The 25,167-nt window shown below is 35.9% G+C and overlaps 1 protein-coding gene across 9 annotated transcripts in view; it reads left to right on the forward strand.

Moving 5' to 3' along the window:
• SCAPER (S-phase cyclin A associated protein in the ER) overlaps window positions 1-25,167 on the forward strand; it is a 445,755-nt gene that overhangs the window by 214,415 nt on the left and 206,173 nt on the right. For 8 of the 9 annotated variants that reach the window (XM_057723485.1, XM_057723488.1, XM_057723489.1 and 5 more), the window contains 2 exons: window positions 10,988-11,053; window positions 20,225-20,351. In XM_057723485.1, coding sequence (XP_057579468.1) covers window positions 10,988-11,053; window positions 20,225-20,351 — 193 coding nt within the window. The remainder of the gene's footprint in view (window positions 1-10,987; window positions 11,054-20,224; window positions 20,352-25,167) is intronic. The other variant, XM_057723487.1, reaches the window with a different exon arrangement.

The following is a 25,167-nucleotide window of genomic DNA, read 5'->3' on the forward strand; positions in this document are numbered from 1 at the left end:
GAAACAAATCAAAAAAGCTATCTCCTTTGGTCTTGAACATTATTCTGTGAGTTCCAGCCAAAGCAATAATACATAAATTTATAAAACAAAGGGTCCAAAAATGAAAAAAAATTATGAAAAATAACTTTTCCAAAACAAACAAGAAATTTAGTAAGAAGAGTCATGGTAATTTTCTTAATGCCTGGTTTAATAAATAGAGCTGGAGTCTCACATCTGCTTCTGTGTTGTAATATCACATGTCATATAGCCTCACCTCCATTGTGTGCTTGTAAGGGAATGAGAATGAATAAGTTTTTAACCTTGTGTACCTCTGAAAGACTCTCTGAGACCCCCTGGTGTTACATCATACTCTAAAAACTACTAACCTAGTATATAAGAGAAAACTCTGTAAATGATGTTGTGTTGTTTTATTAATATGGATCTCATCATGAAACAGGACAATGATTTTCAAAATGTAGTCTTTGACTCCTTACATCAGAATCACTTGGTATCTTATTTAAAAGATTCCTGGGCTTCAGCCAGTTGATTCTGATTAACTTGGTTTTAGGTGAGGGATCTACATTTTAGCAAGCTCTTAACCACTTCTGATCTACCTAACAATTTTGTACCTACTGTTTATAAGAATTTAGAATCATGGAAACTTAGAGCTAGAAAAGATCTTTAAGAATTTAGCTAGTTGGTATCCCCTCATCTTACAAATGGGGAAAACCTGGGCTTACAAAATACAATTTGTCCCTCCCCCATCTTCTCTGTTCTCTTTGGTGACCATAATTTTTTTTATGTCTGTGAGTCTGTTTCTGTTTTGTATATAGATTTATTTGTATTGTTTTTCAGATACCACATGTAAGTGATATCATATAGTATTTGTCATTCTCTGACTTATTTCACTAAGCATATTCTCTGGGTTCATTCATGTTGCTGCAAATGGCAATGTTTTATTCTTTTTCGTGGCTGAGTAATATTCCATTGTATATGTGTGTGTTTGTGTGTATGTGTGTGTCTCTTAAGCCAATCGTCCATTGATGGGCACTTGAGTAGCTTCCATGTCTTGGCTGTTCTAAATAGTGCTGCTATGAACATTGTGGTGCATGTATCTTTTCGACTTAGAGTTTTTGTCTTTTTGGGACATATACCCAGGTGTAAGATTGCTGGATCATATGGTATCTCCATTTTTTGTTTTACAAGGAACCTCCATACTGTTTTCCATAGTGGTTGCACCGCTTTACATTCCCACCAACGCTATTCTCCAGTACCCTCTCCAGCATTTATTATTTTGTAGACTTTTTGATGTTAGCCATTCTGACCAATGTGAGGTGATAACCTCATTATGGTTGTGATTTGTTTGTCTAATAATTAGCAATGTTGAGCATCTTTTCATGTGCCTGTTGGCTGTCTGTATGTCTTCTTTGGAAAAATGTCTATTTAGGTCATCTGCCTGTATTTTGATTCAGTTGTGTGTTTTTTTAATATAGAGTTGTATGAGCTGATTGTATATTTTTGGATATTAACGCCCTGTCAGTCACATCATTTGCAAATATTTTCTCCCATTCAGTAGGTTGTCTTTTCATTTTGTTGATGTGCAAAAGCTTTTGATTTTGATTAGGTTCCATTTGTTTTTGCTTTTTTTTCTCACAAGAAAAGCAAAAGACAAATCTTAGTAGACTGACCAATAATGAATGGGCAAAGGATCTGAGTAGACATTTGTTTAATAAGGTATACAAATGGCCAGTATGACCATGAAAAGATGTTCAACATCATTAGTCATCAAGGAAATCAAATCCATAATGAGACTCCACTTCACACCAAGTAGGATGGCTACATTCAATAAGATAGACAGTAAGAAGGATGTGGAGAAATTAGAATCTTTATACCTTATTATTGGGAATATAAAATGGTCTGTCTACTTTGGAAAACAGTTTGTTAGTTCCTCAAAAAATTAAACACAGAATTACTGTGTGACCCAGTAATTCCATGCCTAGATTTATACCCAAGAGAATTGAAAACATGGTCAAATAAAACTTGTACAAGGATGTTCATAACATCATTATTCATAAGAGCCCAAAGTGGAAGTAACTCAAATGTTCATCAGCTGTTGAATAGGTAAGCAAAATTTGATATATTCATACAATGAAATAGTATTTAGGAATGGAAGGGAATGAATACTGACATGTGCTGCAATGTGGATGAATCTTGAAAACACTATGGTAAATGAAAGAAGCCAGTCAAAAAAAGACCATGTATCTTATGATTTCATTTATATGAAATATCCAAGATAAAAAATGTTACAGAGTTAAAAAGCAAATTAGTGGTGCTTGGGGATGTGAGCAGGAGGAGAGAAATGGGGATTGAGTACTAAAGGTTACTGGATTTTATTCAGGGAGAATGAAACATTGAATTACACAAACATTTAAAAACATTGAATTACACATTTAGAGGGGTGAATTATATGGTATTTGAATTATATCTCAAAACCGAATTTTTAAAAAATGACAGAAATAGTGCTAAACACATCAGTTGTAATGATAAATATGAATTAAGGTCTCTTATTTAAAATTTTAAAACTCCTGAAGATGTGAATAAAACGGTAGGGTAGGTAACTCCAAAAGTCCATATTGCCATAAAAATAATGAATCAACTGGCAAAAACTGTCAGAATCAACTTTTTTTTGAACTCTGGAAAGTGATCAAAGGCTTACTGCTACTGAGGTAAAAGGCAATTAAAAAAATTAGATGAACCTTGTTAAGACAGGCAAGAGAATGGCCAATATGGTGGAGTAGAAGGACCCCAAGCTAAATCCCTCTCACAAGCACACCAAAATCACAACAATCTGCAGAACAAACATCATTGAAAAAGACTGAAACCTACCGGAAAAGACTCTGCAACTAAAGACATAAAGATGGAACCACAGCTAGACCAGTAGGAGGGGCAGACTTGAAATATAATGAAATCCCATACCCTCCAGGTGGGCGACCCACAAACTGGAGAATAATTATATTTGCAGAGTTCTCCCACAGGAGTGAGAGTTCCAGCCCCATATCAGGCCCCCAAGCCTGGGGGTCTGGCACCAGGAAGAAGAGCCCCCAGAGCATTTGGCTTTGAAAGCCAGTGAGGCTTGATTGCAGGAGCTCCACAGGATTGGGGGAAATAGAGACTTCATTCTTAAAGAGCGTGCACAAAATCACACTCACACCAGGTCCAAGGATAAAAGCAGTAATTTGATACCAGCCTGGGCCAGACCTACCTGCTAGTCTTGGAGGGTCTCCTAGGGAGGTGGGGGGTAGCAGTGGCCCACCCTGGGGACATAAGATGCTGGTGGCAGACACAACAGGGAGCATTCATCTGCAAGAACTCTCCTGGAGTCTGACATTTTGGCACCAAGACCTGGTCCCACCCAACAGCCTGTAGGCTCAAGTGCCAAACAGCACACCTCAGGCCAAACAACAAACTGGGTGGAGACACAGCCCTGCCCATCAGCAGGCAGACTGCCTAAAGACTTCCTGAGCCTACAGCTGCTTCTAGACATGCCCCTAGACATGGCCTTGTCCATGAGAGGCTCAGCTCTGCCCACCAGGGGGCAGGCACTGGACCCTCCTGCTGGGAACCCTGCACAAACCTTTAGATCAACCTCACCCACCAGGGGGCAGACACCAGAAGCAAGAAAACTACAGTCCCACAACCTGCAGACTAAGTCCACAAATCCAGACCAGACACTACCCTGGGACCAGCTGTCCCTTGGCCCTTGTGTGATGAGAGGGGAGTGCACTGCTGGGATGCATAGGACATCTCCTACAGAGAGCCATTTCTCCCAGGTTGAGAAATTTAACCAACCTGCCACATACATAAGAATACAAATAGCAATTTAGACAAAATGAGGCAACAGAGGAATATGTTTCAGATGAAAGAACAAGATAAAACCCCAGAAGAACTAGGTGACATGGAAATAGGCAACTGACCCTAGAAAGAGTTCAGACTAATGATGGTAAAGATGATCCAAGAACTTGGGAGGAGAATGGATGCACAGAGCAAGAAATTAAAAGTGTTTAACAAGAAATTTAAAATATAAAGTACAACCAAACAGAATTGAAGAATACAATAACATGAAAAAATGAACTGGAAGAAATCAATAGTAGACTACATGAGGCAGAAGAACGGATCAGTGAGCTGGAAGACAGAGTAGTGGAAATCACTGCCATTGAACAGAAAAAAGCTAAAAGAATGAAAAGAAGTGAGGACAGTTTAAGAGACCTTTGGGACACCATCAAGCATGCTAATATTCGCATTATAGGTGTTCCAGGAGGATAAGAGAGAGAGAAAGGGTCTAAGAAAATATTTGAAGAGATAATAGCTAAAACCTTCCCTAACCTGCGAAAGGAAACAATCACCCAAGTTCAGAAAGTGCAGAGAGTTCCATATAGTATTAACTTACAGAGGAATACACCACAACACAACCTAAATGTCCATTGACAGATGAGTGGATAAAGGAGATGTGGTCTGTATATAATGAAATACTACTCAACCTTAAGAAAGAATGAAATAATGCCATTTGCAGCCACATGAATGGACCTAGAGATTATCATACTGACACAAGTCAGACAAAGACAAATATCATATATCACTTATATGTAGAATCTAAAAAGTGATTCAAACTTATTTATGAAACAGACTCACAGACATAGAAAAGAAACTTACGGTTACTAAAGGGGATAATGTGGGGGGCAGGATAGATGAGGAGTTTGGGATTAACATATACATACTACTATATATTATAAAATAGATAAACAACAGGGATCTACTGTATAACACAGGGAGCTATACTCAATATTTTGTAATAACCTACAATAAAAAGAATCTGAAAAAGAAAAAAATATGTGTATATATATATATATATGTATCACTGAATCACTTTGCTGTACACTTGAAACTAACACAACATTGTAAATTAACTATACTTCAATTTAAAAAAAGAGGCTAGTGGCATTTTAACTTACCCTGATCCTATCTCAACTTCCCAGCATCCCTGTTACAGGTATCTAGTACTAGAGGGAGCAGAACAGACCTTGTACTCAAGGAATTGTAGTTGTTTTGACATGTCTGATGGTTCTCTGAAAGTTTAGTTCTAAGGATTTGTCTTTCTTTTACCTAACTCAGAATTCTCCCAGAGCTGAGGAGGCTACCTGGGGGTGATTGTCAAAAACAATTTAAAGGCAAATGTATTAGTTGGTGGTGCCTGGTGCAAGGGTATACAATTAGTATAAATAATTGACTAATCAAAAAACTCACAGGGAAAGGCTGGGGACTGAGATGCTTTGCAGAACAAGGGCTTTGAAAATCTCCCACATATTCTGAGAAATCTAGAAGGCCACATGCATGCCCAGAGATGGGTACATGATCAGAAAAGACCCCAGAAGGCCCTGACCATCAGGCTTTTATGCAAGCAGGGAGTGAGGGCTAAGGTAGAGTTGTAATCTGCCTGGCAGAGTCTTGTCGGCTTGCCCCAACACACACACAGAGCCCATCTGCAAAGGCTAGGACTTTTGTTGTTATTTTTGTGGTGTTTAAAGAAATCTCTTGGATCACTAATTGATTCCTAAAGTAATGGAACAGAGACTCTAGGGGCCATAATGACAAAGAATATAAACTTTAGAAAATTAGTTCAGAAAAATCACTAAATTAATGTACAGCAACTACATCAGGTAGAAAAATCAAACCCAAGAGGAAGGAGAATCTGATTTCCAGAGTTGCCACATTACAATATTTAGAATGTCTAGTTTTCAAGACAAAGTTACAAGGCATGCAAAGAAAAAATTGATCTATACGCTGGGGAAAAAAATTTAATAGAAAGTGTCCCTAAGGAAGCCCAGACATTGGCCTTATTAGACAAAGACTTTAAAATCTTAAAATATACTCAGAGAACTGAAGGAAACCATGTAAATGATATCTGAGCAACTGGAAAATGTTAATACTGAGATAAAAATTTTAAAAAGAAACTAATAGGAATTTTGTAGCTGGAAAGTACAATAATTGAAGTGAAAAAATTACTTGAAGGGTTCAGCAGTTTATTTGAGTAGGTAGAGGAAAGTGTCAGTGAACTTGAAGATTCTTAACTGAGATTATCCACTCCATGGAAGAGAAAGAAGAAAGAGTGGGGGGAAAAATTGAATACAGCCTCAAAGACCTGTGAGACACCATCTAGCATACCAATATATAAGGGGAGTCCCAGAAGGAGAGTAGAGAGAGAAAAGGGCCGAGAACATTTGAAGAAATAATGGCTGAAAGTTTTCCAAATTTAATGAAGAGCCTGCAGAGCCAAGAAGCTCAACAAAGTCTAAGTAGGAGAAATGCAGAGATCCATGTTATGACACATTATAGTCAAACATTGGAAGATAAAGAGAACCTTGAAAGCATCAAAAGAGAAGCAACTCTTCATATGTAAAACATCCTCAATATAATAACAGCTTATTTCTCATCAGAAACTATAGAGGTCAGAAGGCAGTAGGAAAAACATATTCAGTTTCCTGGTAGAAAAAAAACAAAAACAGAAAAAATTGTCAAGCAAGAATTCTATATGTGGCAAAACTTCAGGAACGAAGGAGAAATTAATACATCCCATGATAAACAAAAGCCAAGAGATTGTCACTAGTACACCTGCACTTCAAGAAGCTCTAAAGGAGATCTTCAGTCTGAAATAAAAACACAGTACACAGTAACTTGAATCAACACAAAGAGGTAAAGAACACTGTAGAATTCTCTCTCCCTCTCCCTCTCCTTCCCCCCTCCATATATATATATATATGTATATATATATATATATCAGTGTAAATGCAGTATTTCTTTAACTCCTCATTTTTCCTATTTGATTTAAAAGAGAACTGCACAAAACAATAATTATAAACCTATGCTGATGAACACACACAATGTGTAAAGAAATGATTTATAATAATAGCATAAAGGAATTAAATTCTATAAAGGAACATTTTTGTATACTACTGAAACTAAGTTGGTATAAATTCTAACTAGATTGTTATGAATTAAGATGTTAATTGTAATTTAGGACACCTGCTAAGAAAACAGTAAATGAATAAATAAGTATATACATGGAGAAATGAGAAGGGAATGAAAATGGTACACTAGAAAATATTTAGCAAAAATAAAGAGGTAATGAAGGAATTGGGGGACAAGAGAGATATAACATACAGAAAATAGCAAAATGGCAGAAGTAAATCTGTCCTTATCAGTAATTGCAGTAAATATAAGTGCATCGAAGACTCCAATGAAAGATACAGATTGACAGAATGAATTTTTTAAAATGATTCAACTATATGCTGTCTACAAGGGACTCACTTCAAATGTAAGAACCCAAGTGGTTTAATGTGAAAGGATAGAAAGAGATATTTCATGCAAAGAGTACCCTCTGCAGGATAATATAGCTGAAGTAACTGTATTGATATCAGGCAGTAAAGACTTTAAGACCAAAATTGTACAATAAAGAAAGAAGGATATTATGTAGTGATGAAAGGATGAATTCGTCAAAAATGTATAACAATTACAAACATGTATGCACCTGAGAAAGCCACAAAATATATGAAGGAAAAACTGGCAGTTGAGAAATAGATAGTTAACCAGTAATAGTTGGAGACTTCAATACCCCACTTTTAATAATGGATGGGACAGCTAGTCTGGGGATCGACAAGGAAATAAAAGTCTTGGACAGCACAGACTAACTAAACCTAACAGATGGATAGAGAACATTCCACCCCAAAACAACAGAATACATATTCTGCTCGAGGGTACATGAAATACTCTTCAGCATAGATAATACATTAGACTACAAAACAAGTTTTAATGTTTTAAAATATTGAAATCATGCAAGGTATCTTCTCTAACCACAAGGAAATGCAGTTTGAAATCGAAAAGAAAATATGAGAACTTCTCAAATATAAGGAAATTAAGCAAGACACTCTTCAAGGATTAAAGCAGCTGGAACGCTCATACTTTGCTGGTAGAAGTACAAAGTGGAATGAGCCGTTTGGTAAATATTTTTGTAATTTAAGGTTAAGCACATGCTTATTTCGCTTGGCAACCCCATTCCTAGGTATTTATCCAAGAGAAATTAAGACGGTTGCCCATGCAATGACTTGTCTACAAATGTTCATAATAGCTAGTAGCCCCAGATTGGAAAGAAGTAAAATATCCAATTGGTGATGGATAAACAAATTGTGGTGTCCAAACAGTGGAACACTGCAAAGCTGTGAAAAGGCATTAAATAATAGTATATTCAATTATGAAAGAGTCTCAAGAGATTTATTCTAAATGAATTAATCCAGACACAAGAGAGTATGTATGATTGTAGTAATTTGACATTCAGAAAGCTGTAGTAATAGAAAGTAGATGGATGGTTGCTAGAAGCAAGACGGTGGGGTCAGGGAGAAGAGAGTTATTATCAAAAACATGAGAAAATTTTGTGGGGTGGTAGAAATGTTTTATATCATGATTGTGGTTTCACTTATATTGGTAGGCACAGTTGTGAAAACATCAAATTAGACACTTAAAATTTAAAGTTTTCAGTGTATGTAAATTATACTGCAATAAAGCTGACCCAAAAATGAAAAAAAAAATTATAAAGACAAAAAATTAACACTTTGGAACCAAGGCGTGGGGCAGAAAACATTATTTGAAGTAAGAGTTTTTTAGCAGTAAGACAAAATGGAAATACAAACTGTTTGAAGTTTATGACAGTGAGAACATGAAACTTATGGGATATGGTCAAAACTTTACTTAGAATGAAATTTTAGCCTTAAATTATCTTATCAGTTGAAGTAGTAATGATCTAAACAACTCAGAGATTAGAACAATATTCATATCTCCTTCATGGGGAATAGGATAGATGTATTTATTTTTACTTAACAAATATACATATGGCACTTACAATGTACTATGTCTTTATAAAGATAAAAACAGAAATTAAATACAAGTTGATAAGATCTAATTCTTTGAGAATATTGGTAAACTCTGAAAAGGCTAACAAGAAATAAAATGAAGTAAACAAACATCCCACATTATAGCTGAGAAAGTTCCACCACGCTGACAAGGAGACTAAAAGTGAGGGAGAGCAGTATACAACATGACACTAATAAATTAAAAATATTAATAAAGTGTGTCATTATCTTAAAATGTAAATAATCAGAATTTAATAATAGAGTATCTGGAATAATTCTTTTCAGCATTATCTCTCATTATTCCCATAGTTTAATCTTTTGCTCTAGGAAAAGGGATCTATACACTGTTCCCTAAGCATAAACTCATGTCTCCTCCCATGTGTAGCATTATTTGCTCACTTCTCTCCCCTATTAATGGTATTTTCTTACTGTGTATTCAGATGCTACCTATCTTTCAAGCAGGTATAGTTTCCATTTCCTTGAGGAAACTCCCCCTGGCATCTTCATTGGAAATGAGCACTTGTGACAGTACTCATCTGTCACTTACTCTGCTTTGTAGAATTATGTATCTTTTAATGCTATATTTTCCTCCTCCTTATGGAGAATAAATACCTTGAATATTCTCACTATGTATATACCCCATCCCTGCTATGTATATAACTCTTATTATCCCCCATAGTCTAGTTGAGTTCATACAGAGTAGGGACTCTGGAAATAAATATTTAATTAATTGCTAAAAGTGAATCAAGACAAGATTCAAGTCAGGAAAAAGTGGTTAACTACCATTGGATAAAGTTAGAATTTCTTTTGATAGTAATTTTCTAGTTAGGTACGCAGGAATGGGAGAATGTACTCAGTCTTTTCCACTTGAAGCCTCAGATAAATATATGTTTTCATATAACAGGCATCTTCCTAAGACTCAGTTTCTTTTTTGTGGAAGGGAGACAACGCTATATTGAGTTTTTAGGACTGAGTGAGACAATGAGTGTATAGCTCCTGGCACAGCGCTTGGAATATATTCAATCCTTCACAGTTGTTACTTTTCCCACCTTTCATATGAGGTCACCGTTACTTGCAACTACCATGTGGTTATTTCTCCATTTTGATATGCCATAATGTTTCGGCTGATAGCAATGAGCACACGTAGGTTGAAACAATACATAACTTAATGTTTAATTCTAATTTAGTTATGTCTTCATTCCCAAGCATAACCTATGCTAGATTGCTTTTTTTCTCATTAGGCGTGTTGTAATTTGCATCTTTCAGGTTTTTAATGAAGCAGTTTTTATATGTCATCACTGTCTGGATTGGTGTACGTTGTGACTAATTATTTCATAGGTCACTGGACTAATTATTTGAGACTAGAACGCTTTGGTTGAATGGTTAATATTTAAATTAACATTTTTCTCTTTTTCCTCTGAAAAGAGAAATTGACAAATTAAGTAGTAAATGGCTATAGTGATGTCTGCTTAGATAGATGACCTGTTGATGGCTGTCACTGTTACAGGCAAGGTGGAGCTTCGTTGGACAATGGCAGAGATGTGTTATCTCAGATTTTTGCGGACTTTTGGTATTTAGTCAGTATAAATAACAAAAGCAGAACAAAATAGATCTTTGAGTATCTAGTCATTTCCACTGCCTTTTAAAATTATTTCTGGAGTTAAATGACTATTCTTTACCTGTATTTAATTTTGCATTGTATACCTCTTGAGGTATACATAGATATTCAGCCACCTCAACCACCTTGTAGAAACTTAATATGGTTTCAAATTTAATCATGATTTTAACATTTCTGAAAAATTCTGTACCAAGTCCCTAAACTCAGGAGTGTGTTTATGAAATCTGCCTTATATCCTATGAGGAAGTATGTATTTTTCAGTCTTTTTGAGAGATTTATACTATTTTAAAGACTCAATCTCAGAAATCAAAGTGTTAAATTTAGTGTAGTAGTGTTCCTGATACTGGGAGGGGAAAAATGTAGCCAAAGTTTTATTTTGTTATGAAAATTAGCAACAGAATAACTAACAGTGATAAAACTCTTTTCTCTTAAGGGCCAAGGAATATGAGAGTTTATTGGAAACAAAAAATTCTGGCTCAGACTCACCCTATAAAGCAAAGTGAGTATTTTATCCTACATTTTAGTTCTTTGTCTCTTCAGTCTTTGCCTATAACCAAAGTTTATCTGAACCATCATTGTATGCCTGTGGTCATGGACTTTGTATCTGATGCCTGGAATTTTATTCTGCTAACACAGTGTTATCCAACTGGGGGTGATTTTGCCAGAGGACATTTGTCTGTTTCTGGGGATATGTGATTAATATTTTGGTTATCACAGCTTGCAAAATGGTGCAGCTGCCATCAAGTGCATAGAGGCTGGGGATACTGTTAAACATTCTTCAGTGGGCAAGATAGTCCTTCACAGCAAAGTACTATCACATACAAAACATCAGTAGTGCTGAGGTAAAGAAACCCTGTTCTAGCAAAACAAGTTCTGGCAAGGCTGTACTGATTCTTACTCTGAAGAGATCTCATTCAGGATTGTTGCAAGGACCACTTGACTGATAAGGATTTAGACTACACCATCGGGTGGAAGTGTAATTACTAAGTGTAATAGCTCAGTAAACAAAAACATCATCATTTTACTTCTCTCAAATAGACTGCCAATACAGGTGCAGTGAGAGAAAGGTACTTATATAATAATGCTGATGGGAGTACAGACTGGTGTAGTCTTATTGAAAGGCAATGTGAATCCAGAGCTTAGCATGTCTGCTTTTTTTTTTTTTTACTGTTAAGATAGCTTTTATTCATTATATATATATATGATTAAGTTCTAGCACTTGAAGTTGTATTTTATTTTTCTAATTTGATTATAGTTGATATACAATGTTGTGTTAGTTTCTGGTATACAGCAAAGTGATCCAGTTATACATATATATTTTTTCTGATTCTTTTCCGTTGTAGTTTATTACAAGATACTGAATATAGTTCCCTGTGCTATATAGTAGGACCTTGTTGTTTATCTATATTATATGTTTGTATCTGCTAATTCCAAACTCCTAATTTATTCACCCCCTCCTTCCTTTGGACATCCATTTTGGGCTGCTCAGTGAAATAATGAAAATATGCCCAAATATTTATATACAAAGATGACTATTTTAATGTTGTTTTCAATAGTGAAAAAGTCAAGAAACATGCCACAGGTTGAGGAATATCTATAAGCAGTTGTTGGTGTAGATATGCTATAGCATTTTAATGTAGCTATTATTTACATTCGTAATAGGAATATTCTCGCCTGTCAGAAATAAGGCACCCCTCAGGTAATTACTTTTATTTGTTATTGTTTTGGAACTATTAGCCATTGTCATTTTAAAAGAAAAATAAAATATTAAAGAGGTTAACAAAATTGTCTAGATTATGATGATACTGTATATCTGGAAACCCAAGAGAATCAAGTGAAAAACTAGTCGAAACAAGAGAATCAATTCAGTAAGATAGCTGATTGCCAAATTACTGTGGCAGTATTAATAATAGGTAATATTTACTGAGCCTTTACCTTATGTCAGGCTCTTTACATGTGTTGATTCATTTATTACTCATGAACGCAGTGAATTTCATGAGGAAACTAAGCCCTAAAGAGGGTAACTTGTCTAAGCTTATGCAACAACATATCCAGCATACAAAAAATTAATAGCTTTTCTTTCTGATAATCAGAAAATGTAAATTTCATTTACAATAGCAATAAAAAAGTTAAACTAAGAATAAACAAGAGTATGAAGGCTTTACAAAACTAAAAGCTTAAAATACTAAGAAGGGATATAAAAGATGACTGGTATAAATGGAAAGACAAGTTGTACTGTTGAATAGAAGACACAGTATAGTACAATAAATTCTCTCTAAAGTCTTCTACAAATATAATGTAATCCCAATAAAATAACAACCTTCTTTAAAATAGAGTTAGAATCATTTTAAAGAACATATGGAAAAATAAATGAAAGTTTCCAGGAAAGAAATTTTTAAAGAAGGAAAATGAGATAGGATTCAGCTAACAGATAGGTAGTTTAAATAGTTTTGTATTGGCATGTGAATAATAATACAAATTAATGGAATAGATTTTTTAAAGCAATCTAGAAATAGATCCAAAAATTGAGGAAATTTAATATATGACATGGTATAGTGTTTGCAAAGATGGCCAGAAGTTGTTGAGCCATTCCTGGAGGTATGCCCCTTTGCAATATAACTTTGCCACCTCTCCATCAAGGGGTGGACTCTATTTCCGTTACTCTTGAATTTATTTTGGCCTTTTGACTTGTTCTGACCCACAGTCTACTGCAGAAGCAATATGTGACTTCTGAGCCTTGGCTTCAGAAGTCTTGAGGCTTCTCCTTACAACTTTGCTTTCTTATTCACTGTGACTGCCGTAAGGAAGCTTGGGTCAGCCTCCTTGAGGATGACAGATCACTTGGTCCTGGTGTATAATCCTTTTACTATGCTGTTGAATTTGTTTTGCTTGTTTTATCGAGGGTTTTTGCATCAGTGTTCATAGGGGATATCAGGCCTTATCAAGCCTCTGCTTGTGTCCCATTTGCTTATGTCCCATTGGCCAAGGCAAGTCATTTTGCCAAGTCCATGGTCACTATATGAGGATATAATGTTAGTCATGGCTAGCAAGATATATTTCAAAGGGGGCCTATAATGTAGCAATCTGCTATACAGCTTTCTCTGGATTCTCCTCTTACTCGACCAGCTGCTCTTTTTCAGTATCTTTTGCCTGGTTGTATCTTGTCTCTTTGACCTCTAACATTAGTATGCCTTTGTTCTGAGAGTTCAAGTAGAGAATTACTCCCTTGGTAATCTCATTTAGTTTCATGACTTTAAACATCTAGTATCTGGATGGACTTTAAATTTATGTCTCCAATCCAGACCTGTTCCCAGCACTCCAGAATACTATATCCAACTTCCTATTTAGCACTTCCACCTGGATGTCTCTCTGTTCACTTGGAACCTCAAGTGAACGCGTGCAAAATTAAACTCCTGAAATTTGCTCCCAAACCTTACGCCTTATATTTTTGCTCATCTTAGGAAGGGACAAGTCCATCCTTAAATTGTCATCTAAATCTTTAGAGTCATCTTTTTTCTCACACTCCCCTTTCAGTCCATCAAAAAATTCTGTTGGCTCTAGCTGTAAAATATACTCAGAGCCTGACCACTATTCATTACCTTCATAGTAATTAGTCGTCTCGCCTGCCGTTGTCTCTCATCTGAATTATTGTAGCAGCTTCCTAATTAGTTCTGCGCTGCTTCTGCCCTTGCCTACTAGTCTCTTGGCCACAGAGAAACCAGGATATTCTTTTTAATTATAAGTCTAGTAAAAATGACAGTAGCAATAGAAGCATAATTTTTCAATATCTTCAAATTTTAATATAGACACCAGAAAACTGATAAAGAAAACCAAAAACCCATGGAAGCATTTACAACAAAACCACATTGCCAGAGACCTACCTGAAATCTGAAATACGGGAGGATGGGAACAGATAGCCACAGACCTGCGTGGTAATGACATCAGTGTGAAAGAAAGCAAAGAGAAGCAACTGGGATAACAGATGTAAGGAAAAGATAAACCCAAAGTAACTGACAGGTTTTCACTGCAAGGTTCAAGGAACCAATTTGAGAAAAGCACCTGAACTGCATTCTTAAGTAGGTTCCTCAGGAAGGGCTCACGTGAACAGTGTTGCCTTAGTTCTTACTCTTTCTTATCAATAATTTTATGCCCTCAAAAATCAGTTTTGCCAGTTACAAAATCCTTGACCCACATTTTCTTTTCTTGAGGATCTTAAATACTAAGAATGAACCTTAGACTATCAAAATTATTAGATATCAACATAAAGACTAGGGATGAATATTAAAGTTATAGTTTCTTATAGAACTAAGACTAACTGATGGCCAGAAGAAAAAGAATATGATGTATGAACTGTATCTCAGATGTTTTTATAGTGTAACTGTAAGAAAAATATTGAGGAGAATGGAGAAAAACATATGTGAAAATATTAACCATTCTCTAATTATATTGGTGATGGTATTATTAGTAATGTTATTCTGAGACTGTGTGCATATAATATGGATAAAGTAAAGAAGATTATGGAGACTAGCATTCTTTCATCCCCTGTATTACTGAGAACTTGAATTCTCAGTCTGGATGAAAGCTTATAGATGTAATACAGTAGAGATCAGGTAAAACCCCTGTAGGACTGAATTTGAATTATATGAATTTATGAGATATTTTATCTTTTAAAAAGTGTTCTGTGTATTTGTGTGAATACATATTTTTGTATGTACATATGTAGATACACATGTATTATGTATGTGTGTGTACACACATTTATTTATTTCTTAGCTCTGTCAGTTGAAGAGGCCTAGAAACAATGACCAATGCAGTAGCATTTCATTTCTCACTAAAAGGAGCAAGAACTTCTAGGGAAAATGTCTAATTCTAGATCTGAATGCTCGGTCATACTAGATGACAAGTAAACTCTCAAAGACTGCTAGTGTTTTGTCAAAGGACTCAGGAGCTGACTTAAACAGTTTACTACTAGACAAAAATAGGACAGTCTGAGCATCAAAAAGGATACTTACTGTAACCAATTGAAATTTGTTACCAAATAGCAGTTGAATAGAAGAATCTCCTTATAAAATTATTCTAGCCAGTAAATGAAAATGACTCTTCCTCTAGTTTTCCCTCCCTTTTCCAGAAAAATTCAGTCCTAAAGCCATTAGATGAGAGAGCACCAAGCAACCATCTGCATTGGCTGGATGGCTGGAGGCACCAGTGGCACAGCGGTGGATGTCAGAGCCTGAGGAGGCTAAGGAGGGGTGGCCAGGTGTGGAGGTTCAGAGCCCAAGCAGAGTGCAGGGAGCTTCCATGTGGGGTGGGACACCACGGCCTGGTGTGGTGAGTCAGAGCTGAGTGAGAAGGGCATATCCATGGAGTGTCATCCTGGCACAATCTGTCGGGGCAGCCTTGCCAAGGGTGCGAAACTCGAGCAGGATGAGAAGGGCAGAAGAGCCCCGCATGGGGAGTCAGAGGCCAAGCAGGAAGATAATAGTGTGCATAAACAAAGATAGGTGATATGTTAGGGGGATTGTTCGCATACATAAATATATTAAGGATGATGGAAAACAGGTTGCTCACTGCTAGAGAAGATCGTTAAAAATACACCCAGGAAGAATAGAAAATCCTGTGGTGATGAATTGGAATTGTAGGTGTCAGTGTTAACTCATATTTTCCAATATATATGTAAGTAGAAATAAAAACAGATGTAAAGTGACCCTTGAACATTGGGGGTGGGGGTTAGGGGCACCAACCCACTGAGCAGTCAGAAATATGCCTATAACTTTTACAGTCAGCCCTTCCCCTCCGAGATTCTGCATTCAGGATTCAACCAACCATGAATCCTGTGGTACATATACAGTGAAAAAAATCTGTGTATAAATGGACCTACACAGTTCAAAGCCCTGTTGTTCAAGTGTCAACTCTCTGTGTATATAATTTTATATATATATAAATATATATATAGAGAGAGTTATATGTATATTTTATATTTATTTATAAAATAATATACACGCATTTTCTAGATCTTTCTGCTAAGAGTGAGGGCCTGGGAGCAGCAACACCCTGGTAGCACTGAGCACATCTAGTATACCCATGTAAGTGTGAGGGTGAGGTAGTTCCCTGAAAGGGATGGATGGGTTCTTTTTCCACAAGAGACGATGCTTTTTTTTTGTATTTTTTATATTCCCTTTTTCCTTTTGTTAGATTGAGACTCTTTGTCAATGAATAGTAATAATAGTTGGTCATTTATTGACCAGTGTAGGAGGCAATATATGCGCACTGATTTTTTCATCTCATATGAGGATGTCTTAAGCTCTCACATTTAGAAATACAGGGTTAAGCATGTTATTTAAAAATGGAAGGGGAACCAGTAGCTTTAAATTTAGATATGTCCCTTTCAAATAGAGGAGGTAAAAGAAAAAAAGAAATTAATATATTTATGTCTTCCTGTCCACTACACTGAAGAGCAATGTTATTTCCTAACTTGGACCCAGTCTCCTTTCTTACACTTTTATAAATCTTCCCAGTAATCCTAATGAACCTTCCCAAACTTAACTGTGATAAAAGTTAGGGATGCTTACAGAGAAGCGCTTATATTTCACATTTACCAGTGACAAGTTTGAACTTAGAGTTGTTAGAATTTGTTCAAGTTTTGAGAAGAAAATATGTGACCTTACTACTCCACAAAGCCATTTACCTGACAGATACTTCGCATGTTCTAGGCTAGGAGTTATGAATCCTTCACTTTTTTCTTTCATACTAGAAAAATTATCTGCCAGAAGTAACTCAAATAGCAATTTCTGTATTAAAAAACTTCACCCTCTAAACAGCTCCTATTCTTGCCATGTAGGGAAAATACAGCTTTCAGGGCTTGAGTCCTGTGACATTCTATCATTATTTATAGTATGAATCAAAATCTAATGCTTTTTTTCTTGAGAGGGGCTATATTATTTGTGGTACTTCTGTGGAGGCAGGGAATAAAACAGAGGTTTAGCTCATGTTACCAAAGCATCCCCTTGATTTGGCATTCTTCCTTAAAGGGTAGGTTCACATGAATCCCAGATTTGATTTACCTCAGGGTGAAATACAAGCCTCTTGTATTCTGTGAATTAAAATGGTCCTTGTGCCTCCCTAAATACCCCTGGTTTTCAGTGGAATGTGAGCATTCTTGGTAAGAATAGTGCTAGATTCATATGCGTCCATTGCTATGGCTGGATATTTAGTTACATGGTGTGCAGGCTTTATTCAGCCAAACGCTGAAGTGGCTACTTATCTGTCACACAATGAAGTTCACTGCCAATATTCATCCACATGATAAGGTCAGTAACTTTAATCGGATGGGACTCTAGCCCATTTTCTATTAGAAAGAAAAGAAGTATGTTGCTTTTATTCTATTTTTGTATTTTTTATATTCCCTTTTCCCTTTTGTTAGATTGAGACTTTCTGTCAATGAATAGTAATAGTAATTGGTCATTTATTGAATGTCCACCTTAGTGAATGGTGTTAAGTACATTACATTAATTACCTCTATCTTCAGAAACTCTGAAAGGAAAAAATATATATATATATGTAATCTCCACTTTTAAATTGAAGAAACTGAGATTGAAAATAGTTAAATAACCTCCCCAGGGTTTACATGTGTGTTATGTTTTGAATTTAAGCATAGGTATTTCTGATTTTAGAGTTTGTATTCATTCTTTGACTTATCAAAGTAAATTTCATATGGATAGCTTAGATTTAAACTGGCGTTCACCAGTGCCTCTTTGAGCTGCAATTACTGTTTTATTCTATGAGGAATTAAATTTTTTTACATAATACGTTTTTAGGTGAAATTATATTCTAGAATATTGTTCATTGTGAATAAAATTTCCTTATTTGAATTGACTAATATGGTGTAGAGACAAAGCATGAAATTTGAAGATTAAAAGGCTAGGTTTCTAGTCCCAGTAATACATTTACCATTCATGAGGCCTTGGGTCAGTTGTCACCTAATTTACCTGAGCCTTGGCGTCTTCATTTTTCAAACAGGGATGGACAGTGTTTTTCAGAGAGTTGGACAGTGTTTTAGTTCCTCAGTCACACTAAGTATATTTCAAGTGCACAGTAGGTACATTTGGCTAGCGGCCACCATGTTGCACAGTACAGATATGGGACATTCCCTTCATTACCAAAAGTTCTGTTGTAAATCTCTGTATAGGAGAGACTTGTGATAAGTGAATTGAAGGAATAGTCCAATCAGAGAAAGCAATGTTTGACCTAGAAACTTAGGGATAAGTAGGAATTTTCTAGATAATATGGAGGTGGGGGAAGCATTTCAGAAGGAATGAATGAATAGCATTTGCAAAGACACTGAAGCAGGAAGAGCAGGATTTAGATCCAGAAAGACCTCATGCATAACAGAGCCTGTGTGGCAAGACTAGCCCAACATGGGAGGAGTATTGTGATAGAAGAAGTAAAGGAGAGTATGGGTGAAGTGCTGATATGCTTGTAAGTTTTGTGGCAGAAAGTGAGGATTTTCTTATTCCAGTGGCTTCCATTTTCTCTATAAAATGTAAGATCTTCTTATATGAAAGCAAGGGAGAGAAAGGAAAGGGTGGAATTGTGAAGAGATTGGGCAATATATGAAGCACGTCTTTGTGGGAGAGTGAGCAGACTAGACAAACTTATTAGTAAGATTCTGAGTCTATCGTCATACCCATCTTTTGCATGGTATGACTTTTTCTCAGTATCAGAAATGGAAAAGGCTGGCAGATGTTCACTAATCTAGCTAAATAAATTAATGTATGCAAGGCACTGAGAGGGATGCCTGGCCCACTAAACAATGTTAGTGATTGTTACCATGGCTGGGGGTTAGGAATAACAACAATAGAAAGGGAATATAGCACACGTTCACAAGAAAGTGATTATAGTGATGGCCTATGAATCAATCATAGCTAAAAATGGAAGTAAGGCAACAGAGAGATGATATATAGGGGAGAAGTGGAGAGGTCTGGGAGAGTGTCTGGTGAGTATCTTTTGGTAGGATTCTCAAGCTAGTGGAAAGGAGAGGAGGGCTGATCAAAGAGTGAACTATATGAAACAGAAGAAGTAAGGGCTTCAAAGAAATATTACGTACAGTCCGCTTAGTAAAGAATCCTACAATCTAGGAAGTATGTGTTATTCTTGGCGAAAAGGAAATAATTGCTCTATTGTCTAAATGACTTCAGCAGTGGCAGGAAATCCCCAAATTGCCTTTAAATTGGAACGTGGGGAGTTTGACATTCTGAGAGTTTACAGTGCTTATAACATGGTATCCAAGTCTACCTCGAAGATTTAAATCAAAATATGAAAACCAGCTCAGGCTCTCATTTCCTCTGCCATCATACTCTCACCTTTCCCCATCTCCCGTTCTGTTCTAGTTTAAGGGTCATGCAGAACTGATGGAAGCAATTGCTCCAGCTAATCCCATGGATGGACAGTACTGTCCTCTAGGTCTATTTTGTGTCATGAGAACTAGATTGGTGTTTGTGAATATAGAATAATACCAGATTTAGGAGTGGTTTGTTTTTCTTCCCCCTAGGTGCTCAATGAAGCAGTTCCTAATACAATAATGACAGTAACTTTTGTTTGAAAATATTTAGGAAAATGGAATATCATAATCTAATATATTCATATCATTCTTCTCTTTCATTTTGTGTTCAAGGCTTCAGCGATTAGCCAAAGATCTTCTAAAACAACTACAAGTACAAGACAGTGGCTCATGGGCAAACAATAAGGTTTCTGCTTTAGATCGGACCCTTGGTGAGATCGCTAGAATATTGGAAAAAGAGGTATGTAACTAATTTCTGGCCTTAGTCTTTATGTTTCTTTCTTATTATGATGGGCCATAGGGCTATAAGGCAGACGCTCAGTATTATATGTGTTTTTTTATCATTTCCAAAAGCCGGTCAACCAGTGGTAGGTATTTTTTCTTCTTGTTCTTAATGATATCAAAGTTGTTTTTAGTTGTTCTAATTGAAGACCTCTCTAGCAAAAATATATTCTTAGGTCATGGTTTTCTCAGTCATATATTCCCCCACACAAACAACAAGAAATTATTTTAAATGGAATGAGAGTAATAAAGATATACAGTTTATGGCAGAAAATATAAAACTTTGAATTATGAAGCTCGTAAATCACAGATTTTCACAAAATACCGATTTCCTTCCTGTTTCCAATAGGAGATTTGGTAGTTTTCTTTAATGACTTAGAGTCATTACATGTTTCAGTGACAGTTTAAAAAATCCTTAATGATTTTAAAAGTATTTAATATTCACTGTAGAAAATTTTAAATGTACAAAGAAATAAAACTCCCTGTAATACCCACTACTGACATTTTACTGTATTTTTCCTAATCCTTTTACTGTACACTTTTTACATTACTTTATCTAGCTAACTTCATCATAAATATTTTCTCATATCTTTTAAAATTCTTTTTAACTGAATGAACATACCACAGTTTATACAATTTATATCACTTAGGGGGTTTCTAATTTTTCTATTTAAGGTAATGGCTATCTTTGTTTATTAGCTGCATTTTTTTCCTGGGTTTAAAATGTATTATATAATATTTTATATATACAAAAGAATGTAGTGATAAAAAATTAAATAAATGAGCAGCTGTGATATCATGACCAACCTACGAATTAGATTGATCCCATTGCATTTATGGTTCCCACTGCATTCCTTCCTCACCCTGTCCCCCTGCCTCTGCTCTCTCTCAGGGAGTTACTAAACAGAATTAAAGAGGTATCGTACCCTTTCTTTGTTTTTTAAAGATAGCGTTATTGCTTTATCACATAAATGTATATTTAAATAATATATTTTTTAGTCTTGCTTGTGTTTGACCTTAATAAAATATCACACTGCAGACTTCTGTGATTCTTTTCAATCAAAATTATGGTTTAAGTTTTATTTAAGCTTGTAAATGTAGCTATTTTTCATTTATTTTCTCTGTTGTATAGTGAGTGCTACATTGTGTTAGTAGTACAATTTTTTATATCATTCTCCTGGCAATAGATGTTCATTTTTGGGATTGGATGGGATGGGGAGGGAGATAAGGGACAGTGCTGCTCAAACAATTCTTGTATCAGAGCAAGTGAACAAGAATTTCGCTAAAGCAGGGAGCCTCAGACTTCAGTCTGCATCAGAATCACCTAGAGGACTTACTAAAACACCTTGGGTTTCTCATTCAGTAGGTCTGGAGTGAGTCCCATGAATTTGTATTTCTAATAAGTTCTCAAGTGACACCAATACTGCTGGTCCAGGGACTATACTTTGAGAATCAGTGCTCTGCTCTAAGGAATATGCCTCAGGGGTGGAATTACTGGGTTTTCACTCATATGAACGGCCAACTTCATAAGATAGTGCTCAGCTGCATTTTGGCATCAGACAATACGATCCTCTATAGGAACTGAGAGCAGCATATTCACTGTGACATCATGGCAGAGCCACATAGAGTCAGTTCTTTTGTATAACGTCCTTTTCAGAGAATGAAAGAGTTCAGAAACTGTTAGTTGTCTAACATGTACTATAGATGGAGTGCTCGGAGGTTTTATGTGCCTTGGAAAAATCTCTGTTTTAAAATTAGCAGATACTGATTATGTTTTTGTTTTTATAAAGGATACATATACTTTGAACTAAAAGGCATTTGCTTGATGATACCACCATGTATACTTTATCTCATGAATATTGTTTTAGATTGAAGTAATTGCAGAATTTTTGAGGAAAAAGTAAAATGATCTGTATAAGAAAGGTATTCAGTATGAAAATGCAAGTAAAGTTATTTCATTCACAAAGGGGCAATTTACTGGAATACCACTGATTCCTTATAATTTGAGGGAGAAAAATGTTGTCTGGCTCCCAGTCTAAATGGTCTGTGTCAGGAACCTTGCTGTAAAGCTGTCCTCAGAGTATACACTGCAGGACCACCTAAGAGTCTAAACTTAACCTACAATAAGATCCTTTTGCAACTTTTATAACTAAAATCCTTTTTACCTAGCCAAGACAGACTCACTTTATGTGAAATTCTGTTCATAGAGTTATACTGACATTTCAGTGAAATTCAGCTGATGGTATTTATGATTTCAGTCTAGGAATTATAAATAACCATTCCTTTTTGTTTGGAAAACTGCCTGGAGTAACAAAATCATTAGCGCCAAAGCCAAGTACCCAGTGAAGGATTTGAAGACAGCCTAGAAGTGACAGGGTTGGGACTGGTGGAACTTGGACAAGTACTCAGTGAGGAATGGTGGGAGATTAATCTTGAGGTTAATTTTTCTTAAGTTCTGAAAACTATTTTAGGGCTACCAGTTTAAACGTATGATGCACAAAAGTGCTCTTGTCACAAAAGAGATTTGGCAACTGAGGAGACCTGGGTTTTATAGTACTTACTATGTGTCTCACGTCCCTTCTGGCTTTTTGGGTTCTCTGATTCTGTTCAGAAACAAAATGTTTGTAAGCTTCGTTGCATGTATTTTTAACAAACTGCAGCCACTTCTGTAAGAAATATGGTGCCCTAGGGGACTTGCACCAGCTGTCCTGTCAAAAACATCTAAAATGCTGGAAAAAATTAAAAAGTAATTTTCTTAAAAGCATCAAAGAGCTAAGGAGAAATGAAAGAATTACCAGGCCAAAGAAAAAGCAAGAATTTAGACAGTTGTGCTTATAACTAAATTCCCCAAGCATATTTGGCAGGCTGGCAAATGTGAATTACAGTTTCACAGTCCTCATGGAGTGGGGGTACAAAAGTAAAAGCCTAAGGGCTGCCTAAGGTATGAACTCTAATAGGAGATTTTTCCCTTCACAAAGATGAAACCACCATATCCTACTCCCTGACATAATCGTGAACCCTCTCACCTGACCTATGCAAAGAAAGTGCCTTGGCATAGTGCAGAAGTTATAACCATAATCCAGCCCTGGAGTAGATTTGCAGTCCAAGTTCACATCACCTGTATCAGTTCAAATGGTAAACTGAGTTTAAAGTAGTCCCAGACTGATTAGTAGCATCCCTTAGGAACCTGGCAGATGGAAATGTGAGTCTTAATTGGAAGAAGACAATCTTTATCCTAAGCCTCAGGTAATTTCTGTCAAGTAATTTTATAAACACAAGTAGCCGCAGTCAGAAAACAAACACAAAAGTAGGTAAGTCATCATGAGTAAGAGCAAGCAGAAATTAGAACTGCAAGGCTTTGTAAATACCAGTCACAGATCATAAAACTATGATTTTTTTTTTATATGTTAAGGAAATAAAAGACGAGTTTGAAATTATCTGCAGTTATGGACCTAACAGCAATGACAGAGAAGGTAATTCAGAATAGTCCTCTCACTGATGACAGTTAATAAAGCTAGACAAAATATAAACTGGAACCAAATTGCTAACAACGTAGTGAAGAGTTACTGGTCCAGGATCTGAGAACATGGCATTTTGGGACTGGGTACAACTGGTGATCCAAACGAGATGGATGAGAAGCTGAGTAGTACTTTTGGTAATATTGCAGAACTGGTGGGGAAAAAATGTTGGAGTCTAGGACTGTCAGTGGTAGGACAGTAGCAAAAAACCCATGTTTTGGGTTGGGACCTTAAAGGGCTGAACTAGGAGAGAGGGTAAACAGGAAGTATGTCAGTCATTGCACAGACTGCAGCTAAACATCAGATCATCTGGGTGGCTGGGAAAATCCCAATCACTGGGAAAAAACTTGAATTGCTAATACCCCCAGGTACCTAACAGAAGCAAATGGAAAATCTACTCTGAAGGAAGATGATAATCAATTTAAGTCTCAAATTATTTCAACAAAATAATTTTCAAATATACTTCTGACAGAGATAATTAGACATATAAAAGGCAAGACAACATGGATAAAAATCAATAGAAACAGACCACTAGGGGCTCTAGAACTGTGCTTACTATGTTCAATGATATAAGTATTAATTATTTTTTAAAAAGTATAGCACATTGGAAAGAAAATAGAAATTTGGGAACTAAATATTTTAGTAATTAAAATTAAGAAAACTGTAGATGAGATAGAATAAACCAGCTGTAGAGGGAATTAGTATACTATAAGATAGGTCATAAGAAAGAACCCAGACTGAAACACGGAGAGAAGATGATATGGAAAGTACAGAGAGGAGTGTATATAATATATAGTGAAAATGTATGTATGTATAGTTATTCAGAAGGAGAGGAGAGGAATAGAAACAGTATTTGAAGTCATTATCATTTAGAACTTTCTGAAACTTCTAAATCAGCCCACAGATTCGTGAAGCTAAATGAAGCTCAAGCAGGGTAAATAAAAAGAAATCCACACCTACAGACATCATAGTGAAATTGGAGAAAATCAAATTACAAGCCAATCTCATTCACGAACTTGGATTCAAATTTCCTAAACAAAATTTTGGCACACTGAATCATGCAATGTATGAAAAGAGTAATATATAACAACAAAGTTGGATTTATTCAAGATATTCAAGTTTGGTTTAATGTTGGAAAATCAATCATAGCTTATATTAATGGAAGAAAAAAGAAAACATGATCATCTTGAAAGATGCAGTAAAAACATTTTGTAAATTCAGCAGCAAAACAATTCATGATGGTAAACTAGGAATAGA

This window comes from Hippopotamus amphibius, chromosome 2 (assembly GCF_030028045.1).
Source record: "Hippopotamus amphibius kiboko isolate mHipAmp2 chromosome 2, mHipAmp2.hap2, whole genome shotgun sequence".
NCBI lineage: Eukaryota > Metazoa > Chordata > Mammalia > Artiodactyla > Hippopotamidae > Hippopotamus > Hippopotamus amphibius.